General features: G+C 44.2%; 1 protein-coding gene across 36 annotated transcripts in view; it reads left to right on the forward strand.

The window, feature by feature from the left end:
- The window catches only part of RBM20 (RNA binding motif protein 20), a 109592-nt gene that overhangs the window by 63395 nt on the left and 25225 nt on the right, over positions 1 to 20972 (forward strand). For 18 of the 36 annotated variants that reach the window (XR_012587693.1, XM_074592416.1, XM_074592407.1 and 15 more), the window contains exons 2-4: positions 17697 to 18888; positions 20538 to 20599; positions 20756 to 20847. Coding sequence is in view for 35 of the 36 variants with exons in the window: in XM_074592416.1 (XP_074448517.1) it covers positions 17697 to 18888; positions 20538 to 20599; positions 20756 to 20847 (1346 nt within the window). In the remaining variant the exon portion in view is untranslated. Of the gene's footprint in view, positions 1 to 4120; positions 4221 to 4515; positions 4658 to 6599; positions 6879 to 17696; positions 18889 to 20537; positions 20600 to 20755; positions 20848 to 20972 lie in introns of those variants that run through there. The other 18 variants (XM_074592426.1, XM_074592435.1, XM_074592420.1 and 15 more) reach the window with 4 other exon arrangements.

Consider the following 20972-nt stretch of genomic DNA (forward strand, 5'->3'; position numbering starts at 1 on the left):
TTTTCCTGGGGAGAAGCAGAGTGGAGACGCTATTAAAATGTCTCATCCTATATGTTCATATTGATATTTAAATCTCAGGGTTATTCCAGTGATTTTCATGCAAGATTTCACATTTACATTCAGCTGCTTTATGTGAAAATACTTTAGTATCTTTCTTTTCTTAAGGTGTATATATCAGATGGAAGAACATATATTCTAACTAACCGCCCTGCTTGCATTCTTGTTGACATTTTCATTTTCTGCTCAGCCCCTAGACTTACCACCTTAGGAAAGCTTTGACCCTGCCTTTAGCTTAATTTTAAACACTTCTATCCTCTCCACTGCATGATTAGTTTATAGACCTGGTGTTGCTTTTCCTCTTTCCCTCCTTGGAGATCAGACGGCCAAGAGGGCCATTGGCACATCCTCGCTCATGCTTTGGGCCAGTAGCCTTCTCCAGAGCAAACATAGTATAGAATCATAGAATCATAGAATCATTATGGTTGGAAGAGACCTTTAAGATCATCCAGTCCAACCGTTAACCTAGCACTGCCAAGTTACTACTAAACCATGTCCCTCAGCACTACATTGACACATCTTTTAAATACCTCCAGGAATGGCAACTCAGCCACTTCCCCAGGAAGCATGCGATGGACAAGGGAAGCACCCGATACAATCTGGCTTTGTTCCCTACTATCTCCTGCTGCTGAAAAGCGCACCACATACAGAACCTGGAGATGCTCCAAACTGGATTGTTGAGCCTTTCCTCCTCAGCATCACTTTCGTATGTTCAAGTGCCACTGTACTCACCTCGACAGCTGTGCAAACCCTACAGAGAATGAGAGATGAGTAACCAAAAAGGCTGGCAGCACTGAAGTGTTAGGCTGTCTTATGCCTGGCTGTCAGGAGAGTTTTATTCAGGACAAAATCTGCTCAGTGTGTCTGACTCTGCCCCTGAGGAAGGTGCTGGCTCTGTTCCCAGGGACTCTGATCCTGTTTCAGAGGAGTTGAGTCCGGAATTGATTGGCATTGCTTCCCAAGGCCTCGAGGGGGTGCTTGGTCCGTCCTGTCCCTCCAGTCGCTCCCCCATGATGCATATGGAGCTGGACGCCCCGCATGTGCCCATATAGGGGAGGGTGTAACTTGTTGACATCGGCTAATGCAGCCAGGCATGCAAATGGGCAGCAGAGTGTGATGCTCACATGTAGTGTGGCAGATGGCACTTGGGATTGGCTGGCTCCATCCCACCCCCAAAAACTGACGCACAAGACAGGGAAAGAGCATTTTTTGCGTACCTTTGCGTGCTCCTGACAAAACTACTGAAGAGCTGGGCTGTGGTAACTCCATGTATTGAGCCACATTCATTCGTAGAGGAGAAAATTAATGAATCTTTCCTGTGCTGCACATTAATGGCAGCTCTGCAATACTTTTAATTTTACAAAATCTGTGCCTTGCATTACGTGAAAATAGCTGAGCAGGACAAGAAGTCTTGCAGTAAATACCATCCTGTATTGGTGAAAGCCCAGCTGACCGTGTCCTTCTTTTCCAGATGTATGGCCAAATGGGACAAAACCCAACTAAATGCTTGGTTACTGAGTTTTCATTGATGACATCTAGGTAGCCCTCTTTAAATTTTCCATATGCTAAAGCTGGACTGGGCAGCAGAGCTGCTTGTGTGTATTGTTCTCTTCCAAACTCCAGTGATGAACAGAGGCTTTGCCTTCAGTAGACAAATCAGGCTGCAAAAGCATCTGAAGGTATTACTGACGCAGAGGCCACAGGGCAGCTCACAGCCACAAGACCTGACTTGAAGGCTTACTAAATCTGATGAGAGAAAGAAACTTCAAGACTGATCTGTTGTGCTGGAGAATTTTACGTAATCCAATTATGTAATTCAAAAACAAGGCAGCTGTGAAAACTGCTCAAGATCTCTTTATAATGGTAGTGGATAGTGATATGGTTTAGTGATGGTTTCTGTCAGTGTTACGTTGATGTTTGGATTCGATGATCTGTGAAGTCCCTTCAAACCTAGACAATTCTATGATTCTGTAATTGTGCTTAATGCTTACACCATGTTCAGCTGCTGTCCCATCCACCGGATTGTTTCCATGTGTGATAATGAACCACTGCATTCACTGTGGACTACAATACAAAACACAGTAGGAATGACGGAACAGTAGGAAAAACATCATTAAAGCGGGTAACTGTTCTCTGCCTGTAGATGGGAACCAGCCAGCAGTAGTGCGGAAGGCCAGCACACATTGGTAACTGAGGATTTACCGGTCCTCTTTAAAATCTAACAATTTTCTCTGCTAAATCATATTTTCCACAGAGCTAAACTACTTTTGTTAAAGTATTTGATTAGGGCAGTAGTTGAACCGGCTACAGAACAAGCGTGGATGGTGGACACATGAGCAAATCCTGTATGCGTCCTTCTGGGCATTTGGAGGTTCGCGTTCGCTCAGCTCAGCTCAGTAGAGGTTTTCTGGACTAGAGAGGACCGTGAAACAATCGAGTCTGACCTTAGGTGTAACACAGATGTCTCATCCCGTGACACTCAGAGGGTGCACTGACCCTCCCAAAAGCAGGTTTTACACTTCATCCCAGCAGCTCTGATGCCAGGGAGGAGGAATGACCCTGACCCTGTCAGCAGCACTGTGCTGTACTCTGGGTAGTTTACATTGGCAGTTAGATTTGATGCTGCCAGTCTCTGAAGCCTTACTCTCTGCAGACATTTGAGCAACTAAAAATGTAAGTTAGAAATAATGATACATGCCTGTTTGAATATCTAACAGCAGTTGCACCCATAATCCCAGAAGACTATGATAAGGTTTGTCGCTATTTCTTGATGTCATGTTAGAAAGTATTTATGAACTTTGAATGGGTTTGCTAGGGCTTGTCCAAAAATGTCAATGTCCTGGCACCTAAAAATTTTGCGATTACAATTCTTTGGAATATTTCTGGTCTTTAATTTGTTAGTTGAGATATAGACATGTAAGACAGATGTTCAGTTTCCCTCTGTAGATGAGGTTGTCTGATTCCAGTCCCAGTAAGAAAGCTGGTTTGCTGTCCTGGCCAAATCAGGCTGTAATTCTGGCGGCAAAAAGAATTTTAACTGGATTTTTTTAATCATTTGTTTGAATGTTACTATACGGAGCAGGATGAAAGCTCAGGAGGAGTGACTGGCTGCGAGTAAAAGCAGAAGAAATGCATGTGAAGTTTTCTGCATGAACTGTGAAGACAGCTTCTTTATCTCTTCTTACTTGAGGGAAGAAAACACTGCTGTTTTATTGCATATATCATTATAAAAATTGAGACAAATATAGCAAACTCCTTTAAAAGAACGTATTTGATTGTTATACTGAAATTCTTACATCAGATCGATCCACAATTCTGTCTGTCTGACAGTGTCTCATTAGAGTATTACAGAAAGCATGACTGTAAAGCTCATTTTTGTGGAACACGGAGATAAGCTTCTTCCATCCCCCGCCCTGTACATGGTGGTTTATGCCAGGAGATTTTCAGGCTCATGTTCCGTCCAGATATCAGGATGTGTTGTTTATTCAATAATCTTTTCAGAGTGGGGATGCTCCCGTATCTGGAGATCTCAGTCCATTTTTTTTAATTCTGCTGTTTAAATATTCAGGTTGATCCATCACATCCCTGCTTGGCTTGCACTGGTGCATCTGACTTTTCAGGATGTTTTCCAAATGATGTACTGATGTTTTTTGTAACAGTAATACTGTGATCCAGAAGCTCCGGAAATAGGGGCAGAATCTGAAATTTTTTGTGCTTGCTGTAACAGAGATTTTTAAATGCATTAAGAGATATCAGAGTCCAGAGATTATGCTAAGCAATTTATATAAAAAAAGTGACCTCTGAATTAGAAAGTCATACCTAAACAATCCCCAAGTAGAGTGTTAGGAAAATTTCCTGAAAAGCAGGACTTACTGCTACTCATCAGATATATTATTGCCTTTGACCCCATGATTTCTCTCCATGTGTGCCAGCTGCTCAGTTAAAATTTGTTCTCAGCTGCATTACTTCTTTTGCTTTCTTTTTTCTTTTTGGTGATACAAGTGGTCTGGACGATGATTTTTTTTTTTTTTTTTTCTTTTCTTACCTCCACTAATATTCAAAGGCTCCCAGTGAGCGTTTCTAGTCTCACCAGCCCCTGGAAGCATCATACTGCCTTAGCAGAGGGTGTCAGGCGGTTGTGAGACCTTACGTGTGCCTACAAGGTGGGTATCGAGACTAGCGTGTTGTTCCTATTTGAAAACAATGAAAAGGCTCCCAGCTGAAATTTAACCAGTTGGGAGGCTTCACCATCTCTCTCTCAAGTGGATTCACTTTCAAAAGTAATATTTATTTTTGATCACTTCTAATTGGATAGCAAAAAAGACTGGAAAAGCACTTTATAGTGAATGTTAACTGATTTATTCTGAATGGTAGGTCTTTCCTTGGGGGGCGGGGGGGGGCGGGAAGAACTAGCTGCTCGTTTCTTTTTTATTATTATTATTATTTTTTTATTTTTTCTTCCCCAGCTCAGCAGATAGATGAAGCGAGGACATGCCACCAGGATGACATTTGTCAGATTGCCTGGAACGTTGTTTTGGGGCAAGTTCTTTCCCCGGGTGTGAAGTGAAACGCGAGCATCTGATGACAGATGAAAATGCAGGTTAGGGAAAACTGTAGAGCTGAGAGAGTGAATCTTTTCCCTCTCCAGAGAGATCAGCGAGCATACAGCCTGTGTGCTAGCGAGCGTTTTCTGAAATCAAACCGCCCGTGTTGCTCACTTTGCTTTCCTTTGTCATTGGCCTGCTCCGACGCGGTGGAAAAAATGCAAGTCCATCTGCTGACACAGTCCAGTTGGCTGTCCCTACCCGTGCCGCTGATTGGGCCGGCAGCTGCAGGCAGGGAGGAACCTGCAGCCTTCAGTCATGAGCCATATGCGGGGAGTGGTGGGGATTAGCTCCGCTCCTGGCCGGAAAGGTCTCAACGCCGTTCCCAGGCTGAACTCGCCATATGTGTTTCACGTGATCATCCTGAGGGTGACATGAAATGGAGAGTTCAGATTCAAGTGAAAGTTGGTTTGCGTTTCTTCATCCTGTTTAATGTAATGCAGATGCAGAGGAGAGTGTGAGGTCGTCTGTGCCGGGGGGAGATGCAACAGGCTGTAGAAAAACCCCATAGGTTTTACTAATTCCTTCTCCTTCCCCAGAATTTTCTGCTGTTTCCTGATGGGAGTTGCATGTGTGAAGGAACACCCTTGGACCACCTGTTAGGTGCCTTTCTCCTTTCAGTCACAGTCTTTGCCATCTTTAAGATAGGGCTTTTTTTATTTGGAGAAAAGCCAGAAACTTGAACAGTAGTTTTCTCCTTTGGAGAGATGGGGAGAGCACTCTGAGGTGGCACGGGGAGAAATAAAAAAGACGAGAAAGAAAATTAGAAAATGTGGATGGATACCCCTCCAGGCTCCACTTTGAGCAAGTGTGAAGTATTGCAGAATCACAATTTATTTTTTTAAAGGCAAGAGGTACATATTCACAGGCCGATTTAGTGTGTGGTTTGCCTTAGTGCAAAGTAATTTAGGAAACAGCATCTTCCATAGAAGGATCACGTCACATATAGAATGCCACTGCTACTGGAAAAGGTTTCCAGACTAATGCTGTTAATTGCAAAAAGAAAGTTTAACAAGCTCTTGCTGCGTCCCAGCAGGTTAGTAGAGTCGCCAGCTAAACAGCTGTAAGGAGAGTGGTCTCATGGGCTTAAGGGGCTAATGTACCCTAGGTAAAAATGGGAATATTTGGCTTATTTTGATCTTTGGATACAGGAGAACAGCTTATTTAGTTCGTATTGATGTATACCCTGTGGTATGTTAGAAGCAGGAACAGGAAAATAGCATTTCTTGTGTCTATGTTAATTTTTGAGTTATGTGACATATGGGAAAGATCAGTAATTTTGACATCCAGATGTAAAGTATAAAATATTTTGGTTTAGGAAGGTGCAAAACTTGGTCTTGAAAAGCTTTGATTTAACAAGGATGGATTGGCAATGAGGAGAGACCTGCTGAGGTAACTCGTCAAATACCACATTAAGGAGGTGCAGGTTTTTCATTGCCTCTTGCCCTTGCTTTAGAGTCCCAGCAGAGCCTGTGGTGCAGGTCACCATTCCTATACATTTGGGGCAGTGGGTTAGCACTGGATGATGAATTTCCTTTCTGTTGACCATTTCTGAGCAGGCAGATAGCTGACTTGAGCCCTAATAACAACAGTGTCTTTCCTCAAAACCTCAACTGTCCTTGGGAGGCAGTGGGTCTGAACACAGAAATTGCTCAGGGGTTAAAAGATGATGTATTTAAGTGTGCCTTTTAAGAAATTGTTAAAATTTTAGCTGGGTAATGCTTGTGCCTTCTGGAGCAAAGGCTCTCTTTGTAAAGGCAGTCCCTCTCGGTGTTCGTTAGCGTGACGCTTTTTTTCCACAGTTCACCTAATCAGACTGTGACCCTCTCCCTGCCAGGATCTTGTGGCATTGCACTGTGCAGAAACACAGTTTTGGTGCTGATACATGAAGAGACCGAGAACATATGGCATAAACATCAACCGATATTGTTTGCCATCCACACTTGCTGCGTGTAATGCAACAAGACCGGCTCCCACCGGCCACGTGATCCGCCTTCCAGTCCTCCATTTGGGGTGGGTTGGTGGTTGTTTTTTTTTTTTCATTCCTAAAGTTGTGACTTTCTGGAAGGAAGCTTGTAAATAGTCGGGGCGCAGACAGCAGGTAGAATGTCAGTGGGATGTTACCGGGAGGCATGTGCACAACGCTGACATCGGCTCCTGGCCGCGCTTCCTCCGCACCAGCTCCCTGCTCCTGGCAGCCCTATATGTGGCGAGAAGGTAGGATCGCGTCATGTCACTCGCGTTCTCCTACCGCCGCGCTGAAACGTCCGTCTCCTCCGTCTCTAGCAAGGAGGGGACGCTAATCTGCCAAGCGGAGTATCTTATCGATCTTTAAAATTTAATTTTAAAGTACAGCTCTTTCTGTAGCGAAGGGAAAAGGGCAGGCGTGCGCAGCTCTGGTGGTAACAGCTAACTGGGATTTCAAATTAATCATACGATCTGGTTTGTGCTTTAGCTTCGTATAGTGCTCAGCTTTTTTTGTAATACCAGGGCTTTTATACTTTAAAAGACATTCCGTACCAAATTGTATCCTATTGATTTGCCATGGTTAACTACCCTGTAATAAGCCTCATAGTCTGTGTGAGTAGACACAAAGCAGAATTATATTAATGTCATTTACAACCAGTGGGCACAGAATGATTTGCAAAACGCGAAAGAAGTCAAAATGCCAAAATATTTCAAAGACGGTTGAATTTGGAAGTGCTTTCATTAGGCTATGAATAGAATTCCTTGGAATAAATTTAAAAAAAAAAAAGAGAATCAGAGCAACATTATTAATTTTAGTTTGGTTTGGGTTTTTTTATAATAACTGATACTTTATACTTCAAGACAGCTTTTGATTTTCAGAAGCAAAGTCTGGGAAATAAATAAGGTAATTTTAAAGAAAATAATTATATATATTTTTAAAAAACCCAATAGCGGTCACAACTTTCTTAGACATCTTTTCACACAGAAAACTGAATTAGAGTCGCAGGGTGTTTTGAAATTAAAAGGGACATCAGTAATGCAAGGTGTAACATCAACTACACAGGCCAGTGGAATAAATTACAACCTGTTTTCCCTTAGCCGTATAAGCTACTTAGTCATATGGACTACAGCTACTGAGCAGAGCATGTGCCTTATTGTAAAAATGGACAAAAATTAAGTAGGGAAATAATGCACTGCTTAACCAAAAAGTGGTGACTTGCCGTCTGCATTGACATTTTTGTCAGCAGGACTGGGCAAATGCCCAGCTGAGTGTCGTGGATGGGTTAATATCTTCACACTTTTTCCTTCCTCACAGCTGCCACATGCAATGCTCTGAAACCTGATATTTTTCATCAAAAACTGCATCTTATTTTCCGTCTTAGTATACTAATCAATTTTACCATGCAGAGCTTGGAGCATATTAACTGTCAGTTACTCCTAATTAATACTGAAGGCAGACAAAAAGGGAGAATAAAATAATTGACGTTATTTAATATAAAATGCCTCACCCAATTTTGTTTCCTTTGTGGAAAATTCTTTTGGTCCCTGTTCAAGATTTAAGTACCAGCCTGTTTTATGTTTTGTTTCACAAGGTTGATTGAATGGCAGTTTATTATTCAAGACAATAAATTAAACTTCTCAAAGCCAAGGAGTTCCAGCAGTTCTGGCACAGACAGTTTTCTGCCAGAAGGAACACGTTCAGGTCTGATTCATACCAACTGTTGCTCTTTAACATAAGAAAAATAAATAAAACCTCCCGTGTATCTTTCAAGATTCACATTAAAATTTCTTTAGCATAGAAATTGGGATGCATTAAAGAAAAAAGTGAGCAACATTCGTTGCAAAATAGAGAATGAAAGCTTCTAGGCCAAAATATACTGTGTATTACTTCCATGTAACAGTAGGAATATTATGGCCTAGTATTAAAGGCCGATTTCAAAGAGATCATGAAAACAGAGCAATCTGCTTTGATGTTTTCTGTTTAAATTAAATAGAACTGAAAAGGGATACAGGATTGTTGCTCGTGCTACAGTGAAATCAGGAAAGGCTTTGCAGCACGCTTCAGTAACAGCTGAATTAGATTTGGGCTTCATAAGGTTCGTGTATAATTTATGTATACCAGTAATGTGTGTGGGTATGTAAACAACAGGAATTTATAACATTTATGTGCTTTTAAAATATACATGAACGGAAAACTGAAAAATTGGCCTAACTATATAGTTATGTAATATTTCTTAGGAAATCCGCAGAGGTTCTGGTTTTCTAATCAGAAATCTGATTAAAAAAATAGGATAAGCTTTTTTTTTTTTTTTAATTTATTACATTAAATCACCTACTTTTAAATATTAGTGGTAAAGAGAAAGCAAACATACTGGCCACTTTAGAGAGGAGCTATTCCAGCATTTCTTCTTGCGCACTCTTGCGCTGTGGAGGCTGGTAACACATAGATTTAAACAGCTTGTAGAGGAGCTGGTGATACTGCATTAATTATGGAATGATTGTGATGCTCCTGGGTGACTTTTAGGCGCAAGCTGTTGTGTTTTGGCTGACTGAGGGTACAAACAGAAGAGCCCAGGTTTGTGTACGATTTCCGTAGCCTGTGCCATTATCATTATGAATGCTGACCAGTGTTCTCCTAGAGACTTAATTTATTAATAGGCTTTTTCATTAAACTTTTCAAATATATCATCGGGACTAACATTTAAAAATGAATGGATAAAAAAGTTGAGTTTAATATTTTTGGCTTTTTCCACACATGGCAATCCTTTCTTTGAGCACAAATACTTAGAAACAAAAATCCTTCTTAGTACTTTACCCTTTCAACAGTTATATGTCATTTTCCTGTCTACAAACTGAAGATGTTACCTTTGTAAAAGGGCTTTTATATTGTCTTACATTACTGTGAAATAGAAATGGTTTATTCAAATGAGTAATTATCTGCCTACCACTTTACGTTTCCTACTTTCAGCACACAAATGAAAATGGCTGTGCCTCCAGGCAGTGCGCGATATTGATACACTCAAACTTATTATTTTTGTAGTGGTTAACAATACCATGTGGAAAACACATTAGCAGAAGGTGCAGTGAGATATGACTGTAATATCTTTTCTAGTAAGTACTATATGCCAAGGATTATTTTTCAGTTGGGCATTTGTCTGTGTGCTCACGTAAAAAGCCTTTGAAGAGTTTCTGACTTGGGGGTTTTTTTGGTTGTTTTTTTTTTTTTTAAAGGATACATTTTCTTTTTTTTCCTTAAATTATAATAAGCTTTCCAGATCATTTCTCCCCAGATTTCTTTTATTTTCGAGGGAAGGCTCGGCGCTGCGAGCACTGAACCACGCGGCAGACGCGGTCCCCGAAGCAGGGTACATTTGCTGGAGCCGCTCGCCCCGTTTCTGACAGTGTTACCTGGCTCTGCCCATGCTAATCCCTGTCCCGGCCTCTTTGCTCACCCTATGGATTTACATTACCATCCACACCACCTTTTCCCCTGCTCTTCCCCTCCCAAACGGCTTCCTGTTCACCGGGGCTGTGCCCTTCGCTGCCCGGGGCAGGAGCAGGAGGGGGCTTGGGGCACGGCGGCACCGTCGTCTGCACAGTGTCCACGGCTGTTGGGGCGGTGAGGGTATTGGGGACCCCCAACACCCCTTCTTAGAGGAGCCCTGCTGGGATGCCGGTTGGCAGGGATGATCTGGCCTGGGGACTTCGCACCGTGAAGGGTATTTGAAGCCTAGATGATAAGAGCGGTGCAGGAAGGGTGCTGGGGAGGCAGGCGTGGGCAGCATGGCACTGCCAGACCATCGCGGCATGCCCTGAAAGCTCCATAAAGCTGAGACACGATTCCTCTACTACTTTTGATTTTGCAACGTGTTATGGAGGGCACTGATCTGGTGCTATAGCTATTTCTGACAGTTTTTAGCATATATTAATAATGCAGTTTTTAAAATACATTTCTTTAACTTCAGTAAATAAAGAATTATGTTTCCTTGAGAAGCACTTGCTGATAGATCATTGCAATATAGTAAAGGAATTTGTACGGTTGCCTATTGAAATTTAAAATGTAGACCAGTGTGCGCACCGATCCTGAGAGGCATTTTTGACATACTGTGGCACATCATCAAAACCAAACATTTAAATGTCAGAGGAAAAAACTATAACTTTCACACTTCTGAAAATCGTACCTCTAACCTTGGTTTTAGGTGGTACTTTTGCTAGACTATGTCCCTTACTTGAAAGGAGTTGAACTTTGCCTAATTAAATATGGAGAGAGGTGTTGCATGGGGGAAAGCAGAAATAAGCCCAGTATACAATCTGGAATTCCAGGCAATGTAAGAAACATATTTCCAGGGTAAAATGTATACTGACTCACCGTGGGAGGAGGTGTGATGGCCAGTGCAGTCTTCAGTGGTACCTGGTTTTGTTGTTCTCACACTGGAAGGGCAAATTGTTGTCTATGGCGCTGGATTCATCATTTGAAAGCAGCCAACTCAAATAACAAATGTTGCTGTAAAGAAATGAGAACAGATAGTTGATTTTAAACACCAATCCAAAACAGCTCTTCCAGAACTATAGAGCAAGAGTTGTTAATAAAAAATCAGTCTCACCAGATATGATCCACCCTTTTATTCTTGCCACTACAAAGAGGACAGTTGATTTTTTTAGCAGAAGTGACTGGGAGGAAAGAGTGTGGTCTCTTCAGCATGCAAAGGAGAGCTGTGAGGTGGATAAGATGTCCTTGAACTACTGGTGTGTGGAGAGAAAATGGAAAGGTGCATCGCAGTTCCCTTCTTGGGAACAGTCTTTAGTCTATTTGACACTTTCATTGATGACTTGGGTGAATAAAGCATCCGTTAAATCTGCAGCTAGTGCCAAGAGGAGAGGATTTACAAGTGCTCTGGAGGCCGCGTGGGAATCCAGAGTAATCCTGACAAACCGGATCTGACATAACCTGGATGCAATATTGATGAGGACAACATGAAATGGCGATTTGATAAATCCATTGGACAGTCAAAAGGAGAAAGGACTGAGCTAGCCTTTCCTCCGTGGGAAGTCAGACCAGCTGAGCTCCAGAGATCTCTTCCAACCAACGTCTCTGGGCAATAGCTCTTCAGAAAAGGGGCTGGGTGTAACAGGGGACCACAGGGCTCTGCTGTTATGAAGAAAAGCAATTGTGCTGGGCATCATGAACAAATGCAACACACTGTGTTTGCCCCTTTATCTTGTCCCTTTGCCGGTGGAAATTGCGTGACTTCTCTGCATAGAGACAAAGGCAGAGAACATTTTGGCTGAAAGTTTAAAATAAGCAAAAAGGACTCTCAGCAGGAGGCAGGCACTTAACTCCTATCAGCTTTGTAAACCTGGAGTTTAGCAGCTCTGCGATAACATTTTACATTTCATCTTCCAGCAGACTGTTAGGTTGGATGATTGTCCAGATAATAGAGTTTACCATTGCCAAACAGATGCAAAACTTACTTGGCAAAGCACGTGTATACATTGGCTGATGTTTTATTTTACTCCCTCGATAGTATAATGGAGGGCTTTAGAAATCGTTATTTGGGATAAGAAGGGTTTTACTTGCAGCTTAGAAACGTATTAAAGTAGCTTAAGGTTTTTAGTGCTCCCCATCATTAGCTGAACTTACTGTGAAACCTGATCTCTTTTTTTATCAATTCTAACTAGAACTCAGCAAACAAAGTTCAAGGGCAGATGATTTCAGAACTTAAATTACAAAGGTGGAAGGGGTTTCTCCTTTCAACAGACTCCACAAGCTTTTCTGACCAAGAAAGTAATTTCACTAAAACTCAAAGAAAATGCTTCTTGGGGAGCTGAAGAGAAAGAGAACAGTGATTTAGTGTTGCCCAGATGCAGTTTAGAGTACAGGAAAAAAGTTCCCTTGTGCATTTTTTAACCAATGTACCAGTCTTTGTTGACGTAAATGCTGGGTTTATTCCACAAGCAAATATGAACGTAACCCCAAAATGTATTCTTAATGGGATAACCAAAACAGCATAACATAAAATATCATTATAATAATTAATTATTCTAATAATTGTTGCGATTGCTGAACTGTGTCTTCTCCTACCAGAGTTTGAAGTACGGCTTTGCAGTTCCCTTGAATTCAAGAGGCTGAATTCTGTCCTCACATACAAACATGTAATCTCGCTGAAGTACTGTCAAATGGTGCATTTTAATTTGAAGACTAGACTTACCCCTAATATCTTATCAACTTCATTTATATAACAATTGATTTGTTTATTTTTAAGTTGTTTTTTTTTTTTTTTAATTTGCTCTTTTAGTACAGCAGCAATTGTTTTGGATGAGTTTAGAGAAGACAGCCCCATGTGTTTTGAATAAATGATACATTACAGAGAAGGGATGTTTACACTTCTGCATAACAGAATATAATGGATTCTGTGCTTGGATAATTAGGAAATGGTTTTCTTTGACGTATTCAAGAGTCCTGAATTAAAAATTTAAAGTTGCCTAACTGTTAGAAAATTGATTCAGAAACAGCTTTAATGGATGAAAAGACAGCATGCTCTTGCAAATATGGTCTCAAATCTAATACAGTGCTAATGCAGAGTAGTCATATGTCTAGGATACGTGGGTATCTTAATATCCTTGGCCATTTTAATTCTGAAATCATGACAGTAATACAGACAGCTAGGAAAAAAGGTGCACATTTTGAACAAAAAATATTAAAAATTTATCTTTCAAAGATTTTGACAGGTAGATGTAATTATATCTGAAGGCAAATGTATCGTAGGGGAGGGAATGCAAAAATCTTAGAAGACCTGCAAGATTTATGGAAAAAGCAAGAAAACAAATTCTGCAGTGCTATGAATTAGACTTTTTTTTCTTAAAGTATTCAAATTCACACCCTATGCAGTATTTCAAATATTTGTGAGTATAAATACTTCCTAAATAACCCGTTGCAACTAAATCCTTAATTTTGTCATTTGAAAATCAAGCTCCAGGTTGCCAGTCTGTTCTAATAGACATGTTTTGTGTTCAGCCTTTTCATCACTCTTGTAGATGGGATTACTTAAATAATCCAGCCGTGTAGATACTTTACCTCCGACACTGTGTGTTGCTCGCTGTTCTTGGATGTTGAAAGCATAATAAGGATTACAGGGGTGGCAGATGGGCTGAATTGATTTATAGCAATATAGCTGTGCCACTGTTTGCAATCTCATTGTGAGTATTACAATAGTTGACGCACATCTTGAACTCCTGTCTCACAGAGCTGTGCGAAAACTTGCCTAGTTTGTGGATTTCTTTGTGGAAACTGTATGGCAGTGCTCCTGCCTGCCGTTATTTTAGTAAAGACAGACCATTTCTGGCTTTCCTAGTTGTGCAAATAGAGTGCTGGTGTGGCCCAGCTGTACAACTAATATTAAATAAATAAATGAAGAGGACAACTTCTGTTTACTTTTTACATCGCTGACCTTATAATCGGGAATGTTTTGCGCAGGATAGAGCTAACTTTGGCTGACGCACGCTAATTCCCTGGGCTCTCAATGGCGAATGAGAGTTTCATTCAGCTGCTTTGAATCATCTTGCAGCAGAGACCCCCCATGAGCAGGCGGGGGCTGCGCTTTGGTAACCTGAGGACGAGCTGGGGTGGGAGGTGTGTGTGTAGTAGTGGTGAACGGCCCCCACAAAATGCCTTAGCTGAGTGCTATCTTCACTTTGTGTTTGGAGTTTCCAACAGTTTAGTAAATCTGTAGCAGGAGTATTTGCAAAATTATGTTATCAAGTACATAAATATTATGATTGTAGAACAGAAAGAGGGAAAGAAATTTTCAAAGCTGTGCATGCCAGTCCCGTGTGTCTCTTTATGTTCTGTATTTCATGGTAGAACAGAAATCCTCAAATTTGGGTGTCACTCTAAAAGATGCTTTCTACATAGCTCTTCCCCCAACCTCCCATCTGCGTATCTGCTTTTCCCACTGACCCATGAACATGACCTTCCTTCTTTGCCTTGATTAGATGATAAAATATTCTGTTTCTGCTGTGGGGGGATAAAGTGTGCAACCCGAAACACCCTGAAATCTGGAAATTCATAACAGACAGCTGTATTTCGAAGCTGTGGCCATTCCCAGACCTACTGGTGCATGGGAGCAACCCTCCTCACTAATTCTGTCCCTCTGCGTGTGGCTTGGAGGCTGCGGCTTCTCCTTGTGACATTTGTTTTTCTGCAGGTAAGGCGGCTCCCTGCAGCTCCCCAGTTTTCCTCACTGCTGGCCTGCAGGCTGGGGATGAAGCTGGCAGGCACAGGGAGCAGAGCGCTGCCCAGCTCCACGGCACGGCCCAAAAGTTGTTGACCTGAGCTGGCCGGAGGCTGCCCACCACGCAGCCATGCAGGGTACTCCTGCCCTTGCCTTCCCCACGCCCAGCTGCAGAGTCCAGAAATTATTCCAGAGCTGGGGTGCAGCAAGTGCCCCAGGCATGCCCAGCTCGGGGGTGTTCTGGCAGGACACTACTTATGTGCTGGGGGGGTTTCTAAGAGAGTGCTCCAAAGTTGGTCACAATATGAGGAGGCTGAGGGAGCTTCAGGGCTTGTGGCCGTGTCAAGTGAGATGATTTCACTGGAGAGAGGGAGCCCATGCCCGCGTCCAGCAGGTAGCCACGAGAGCTGGGAAGCGGCTGCAGCTGTCGGGATGTGCACGCTGCTGCACAGGCTTGCAGCATGGTGAGATTAGATTGCTGGGAACAGGAGTCATCTGTGGCTCCTGAGCCGGAAAACATAGTATGCTGGCTTCTGGCTTTTCTTTTTATTTTAAGACCACCAGGCAATTCTTATTTGCATGCTCTATAAAACTTTTAAAAAGAGTTTTACAGTTTACTTAGCGTACAAAAGGTATAACCAGCTGTAAAATGAAACAATTGTCAGGACTGTGGCAAGTCCCACACAGCACATCACAAGCCAGGACGCTCCAGACGCTGGTGGCACAGTACAGCCTGGGCACAGGGTTGTGCCATGTGCCCTGGCGGTGACAACAGTGTGTGTGCCAGTGTGGCATCCTCTGCTCGCTGAAGCCCTTACACCCCACAGGGCTCCTTGGAAGCTTTTATGGGTCCTCAGGCTCTCATGGGCTGAGATTTCTGAGTGCCTCTGTGTTGTTTTGGCTGCACTTGTGCCCCGAATCTCATCCGTAATCAAATTTAAAGCAAACTGCACTATAAGTGCAAGTCAGAGAGTAAGCGATGGAAACCACACGGGAAAACAAAAGGCACCTCAGCTCTGAAGCGCACTGGTGTCAGCTTGTGCTGGCAGGGAGTCTCGTCAGTACATAATGATACACTTATCCAAATGGCGTTTTGTATTTTGGGAGACAGATGTGCCTTGCAGTTGCTAGTGGAAGTTAAACGTTAAATATGAAACCCATTCATTTTCTCTTAGTCATACTTTGGATTTAAGCAGATGTTTTGCTAATTTGTGGTTTTCAAATGTAGCATGCTGACAAGACATTTATCATTAACTACAACTTCATCCATGCAGTTTAGCAAATTGGCCAATTATTAACAGTGAGGGTTGCGTGGCGGTTGATGCATAGCTCCTGCTGCTTTGAAAGGCCTAAATTGAAACTCAATACATTTTTACAATATAAATTAATTGAGCTTTGGACCACATCCCTGTTATTCGAATGCTCTCTGCTCTCATTTTCAGAATGAACAGCCATTTGTAATGCGCTGAGTAGTTGTGCTGTCTGTGAGCAGAGGCTCCTGGTGGTGGAAAAAGCGATGGCTAACATTTTTCTGGTGGAGGCATGAAAATGGCTGCTGCCAAGCGTAGGCAGCATGACTTACGGAGGGAGCGTGGCCATGGGACGGTGTACGTACATGCGGACCAGGCTGGCTCTGCCACAGATGATGCGGGAGGCATCCTGGAAGGGTGCAGGGCAGGTGGTAAAAGCAGGGTGGGAGCAGCTGCCTGGAAGCTAGTGCTGCCTAATACTTTCCATTATAACATTTCTCTTGCTTTTAACTTTTTTAGACCTTACCCGTTTTGATTTTTTTTTTCCTGGTTTATGTTTGCAGGGTTTGACAGGGTTGGGGGAGAAAGCGGTGGTGGTGGTGCTGTGAACTGGTGAGATGTCTTAAAGGTGCTTCCCAAGGCCAAGCACCACCACCACCACATGCCTTAAAGTATCACCTCCTATTTTCCCAGCTCTGGAATTCAAGCAGGCAATTTAGTCATTGTTTATTCATGCCATGTAGAAGACTTGAAGGAGAACATTCAATGCACCTTTAATTTCTAGAAAGTATAAAGATCTTGATTTTCACCAGCTGTCACTGCAGAAATTTTGCTTTATGTTCCAGCTGAACAGGGAAAATTCTTCAGGACAGTTTGTTCCTAGTTGCTCCAGCTTCTGGCAAATCATTCGCTTTTTATCCTCCTCTACATTTGCATCTGCACAAAGAGAAACTACTTTGTTACAGAACTGTCTGCCATGCAGATTAATTAAATGAGAACTGTAAACAGTTAAAATAAATACAAGTGGTGTATTTCATCTTGCTTTATGCAGCCAGATGTGCTGGGTGCGAAGTACCTACGGGGCTGGCTTTACAGTCCCATTTGATGTCCTTTTCTCCACATCCCCTTCCTCTGTGGAAAAGGGAATAATGGTCAGGAGCAGCGATGTCTCAGCAGGGAGGCTGGAGGTTGCACAAAGTGCAGAGAAGAGAAATAACATAGATTTGGGAATGGTGTGGGAGGGCTTGTGTTGCCTCTGTTCCTGGTCTGCATTAGAGGCATGAGTCCTATGGGTACTTAAAATGAGCTGAAGGCCTGGTCCAGAGCATTGGTGAGGGATGCAATGGGGGTTTTAAAGAGAGATTTTTGGCATAGTTGTCTCTCTCGTAGCTTTCTGATTGAAGGGGATGCGCCAGCGGATGTGTAAGGGAAGATGATGGGTTAATGGCTGTATTGTCACTCACCACCTTGCTTTCCTTGGCTTTAGATAAGCTAAATCTATGGAAGTGGCCTTGTATCACATGCCAGGCTTTAGTGCAGGTAGATGTCGGGCAAATTCGGCTAACCCAGATCCTGATCCTTTGCAGCGCTGCCAAGCTCCTGGAGAAGAGTCCGTTCTCCGTCGGTGCCCCGAGCCCCCTGCTCCCCTCGCCGGCCAGCCTGCAGCTGGCGCAGCTCCAGGCGCAGCTCACCCTCCATAGGCTGAAGTTGGCTCAGACCGCTGTCACCAACAACCCGGCCGCCGCCACCGTCCTCAACCAGGTGCTCTCCAAAGTGGCCATGTCCCAGCCGCTCTTCAACCAGCTGAGGCACCCCACCGTGATGAACGCCCCGCAGGGACACGCTGCAGGGCCGCCGCAGGGGCCCGGCATCACTGGTGCAAGGTTCCCCTCTGGCGGCATTGCCTTTCCTGCCCAGAGCCCGGCCTTAGCCACGCCAGGGGGCAGCCTGGGGCCCGCCCAGGCCCCCAACGCCATCGTCATGAGTCCCTTTGGAAGTGTCATGGCTCCCACCTCTGGCCAGCAGCCCGTGGTGGTGGGCCTCAACAAGGCGGGCGCCTCCACCTCCGCTGCCGCCGCTGCGGGGGGATTTTACGAGTACAACAAGCAAAACGCTGCCGCCACCGCCCCTCAGGCGTACGCCTCCGAGGGGGACCAGCCCAGCCAGCATGGCTTCCTCGCCGGCGGGGCCCACGCTGCCTCAGCAGCAGCGGGGCCATGTTTTGAGGGTCACTTTGGGGCTCCCAGCCAGCTGCAGCATGAGGCAGCAGCCGCCACCTTCTCCAAGGAGGCCTATGGGGCAGCGGTGGCAGCCCATCACGGGGCGGCACGGGCCTTCCCTGGTGACCCGAGCGCAGGCTCCCATCCGAAAGGAGATCCCGGCCCCGTCCTGCATGGCAGCGGTACAAGCAACAGTTGGGAAAATATCCCTAATTTCCCCAGCCAAAACAAGCCTGACCTTGCGCCCGGCGACAGCCTGTGGCCGTCAGCAAGTCAGCAGCAGTATGAAATAAGAAACGAGCTCTACAACCCCGAAGAGCCGACACCTGACACAAAGTTCAGCACGGCCGCCCCCCCCGCCTTCGGCCGCCTCAACCACAGCAAGCAGAGCTTCGGCAGCCCTCGCATGAGGCAGAAGGAGGAGCGGAGCGGCGGCGGCGCGTCCGACCTGCCCGCCCGCTCCCTGCCGCCCCACCAGCTGGGCGACCTCCGCAGCGCGGCCCCCCTCCACTTCCCCCACGTCTGCGCCCTCTGTGACAAGAAGATCTTCGATCTGAAGGTGAGTGGTTTTAAGGCACCTCTTGGGCACGGTTCGGACCCGTGAACAGGGTGCTTGGTGGTTGATCTGGCCACCGGCTCCTGCCACCCCATCGCCGTCAGCATCCATCACCGCAGAGATGGCCCGAGAGAAGCAGAGACAAAGGGCCACAGTTTTGCTTAGGGTGTTGTACATCTGTTTCATGGCAATTCGTGGGGTTTCAGGATCTGGTTTTGTTCCGCATCTCACTGTGAAAAGCAGCGATACACAGCGTGAGAAACGCGAGGTCTGGGCTGGGGTTGCGGCTCATCTCCTGGGCCCAAAGGGAGGGGAGGAGGAGCTTGAAGCTGATCCCCCGCTTCTCAAGCTGGTGTTGTAAGCACACATCTGCGGTTTCATCTGCCTCTCCCTTTCTCTTTGCGTTTCTGATCCCAAAGGCTTCCCCCTAACAGCCGTGTGGAACCAGCTTGCTTAAACGCAACAGCACATTTTGATAAAATGATTTTAATAATTCCTCTGTTGGGATCTCTTCTTCCTTCTAGTAGCTCTAAGGAAAATTTAGGACTCAGGGTCCCCAGCAACTTTGGCCTGGAAGCAAGAAGCTGCCCAGCACGTGTGGTGCAGACCACGTTCCCACTTCTCAGTTCATACTGCCAAGGGACCTCCAAATTCAACCTCACCCTCGAGAAGCAGCTTTGCAATTGCCTAGAGAGCCTGTGTGCTAGATCATGTTGTATAGGTCAGGTCTGGAGAAGGCCATTTATGTGGCCCTCTGAGCCCCACAGCCATTCGTGGGCCCTGGCTGAGGTTGTTCTGGCCTCCTGGTGAGCCCTGCTCAACAAGTCCTCACCACCTTTTCCATCGCATCACAGGACCAGCACCTAACTGCAAAGGCATGTGTTTTCACGCTGATGGGGGCCTGACAAAAACCTTACAACAGTGTTTATACAGGAAGGAAGATGTCCAGCAAATTAAATAGTACCTGATACTTATACACCCAGCAGCTTTGGGATATTTGAATATATTTGCTCTTTCATGTTTCCCTTTTACTCTTTGAGTAGCTGCTTGCAAAAGGGATTGCTGTGGTTACTGCAGCCACAGGGCTGGTCTGAAGTAGCCCCCATCTAGGGCATGCTGTGCATTTCTTTTTTTCATTCAACATCTTAAAGGGGCAGGGAAAATACCGTTACAGTGAGTTTTGGTTGATCTGTTTGTTGGTGTTTAATACACTGCCTCATTTGGATCATAGAAGTGTAAATGGCTAAATGTACTTTGACAATTTTTGCTAATCTGTTGAAATTGAGTAAGCGCTGCCCTGGCTGCCCTGTGTGCTGAGCACCTTCTTTGTGGATGTTGCAGGAGTTGAGGGTGCTCAGCGCCTTGCAGGATGAGCTCTTCAGCTAGAGTGAAGTAAATTAGTAGAAGTATACTGGATTTAAAAACTAATACAGAGAAGCTCTCCTTTGATAAAGTAACTGATAATTTAACCTACAAGTAACGAATCAGTAAATGCATTGGATGGAAGGTGCACTTGGCTCCAGCATCACACACTTTGATCTTCAGCATCTCAGTATTGTTTTTAGAATAAGGTAAACTGAATGGAGAAGCAATCTCTTGTAAATTTGTCTCAGGATTTTTCCTGTGCTCATTATCTCTTTGTTTCAACGTAGGACTGGGATCAGCACATTAAGGGAAGTCTTCACATCCAAAAATGTATGGCTTTTTCAGATAAGTAAGTATTATTTTAGAGACACTCTTCCAACTGAATTTCTAACAGAGCATCCCTTACTTCAGTGGCTTTACACCGGGAATTTACTGTATAATAATTAAGCTTTAGTATTTATGGCACATTGTGCATGCTCCTAAAGTTCTTTTCTTTCTTTTCCAGCACTGGTATCCGGTGTGTGTTAAGCTCAGCAGATGGAACATTGCATTTATCACCAAATAATGCAGCAGTTTTCAATCCATCTAGTATCGAAGGTGAATGGTTGTATGTGCAATAGTTAAAAACACTTTCTTTTAATTGAAAGGGAAGTCAGTCTCTGGGGAAAAGTGGACATTTTAAATGAAATGCGGTACAAGTTTCCAAGGAAAACTTTTTAGAA

Source organism: Larus michahellis, chromosome 6 (assembly GCF_964199755.1).
Source record: "Larus michahellis chromosome 6, bLarMic1.1, whole genome shotgun sequence".
NCBI lineage: Eukaryota > Metazoa > Chordata > Aves > Charadriiformes > Laridae > Larus > Larus michahellis.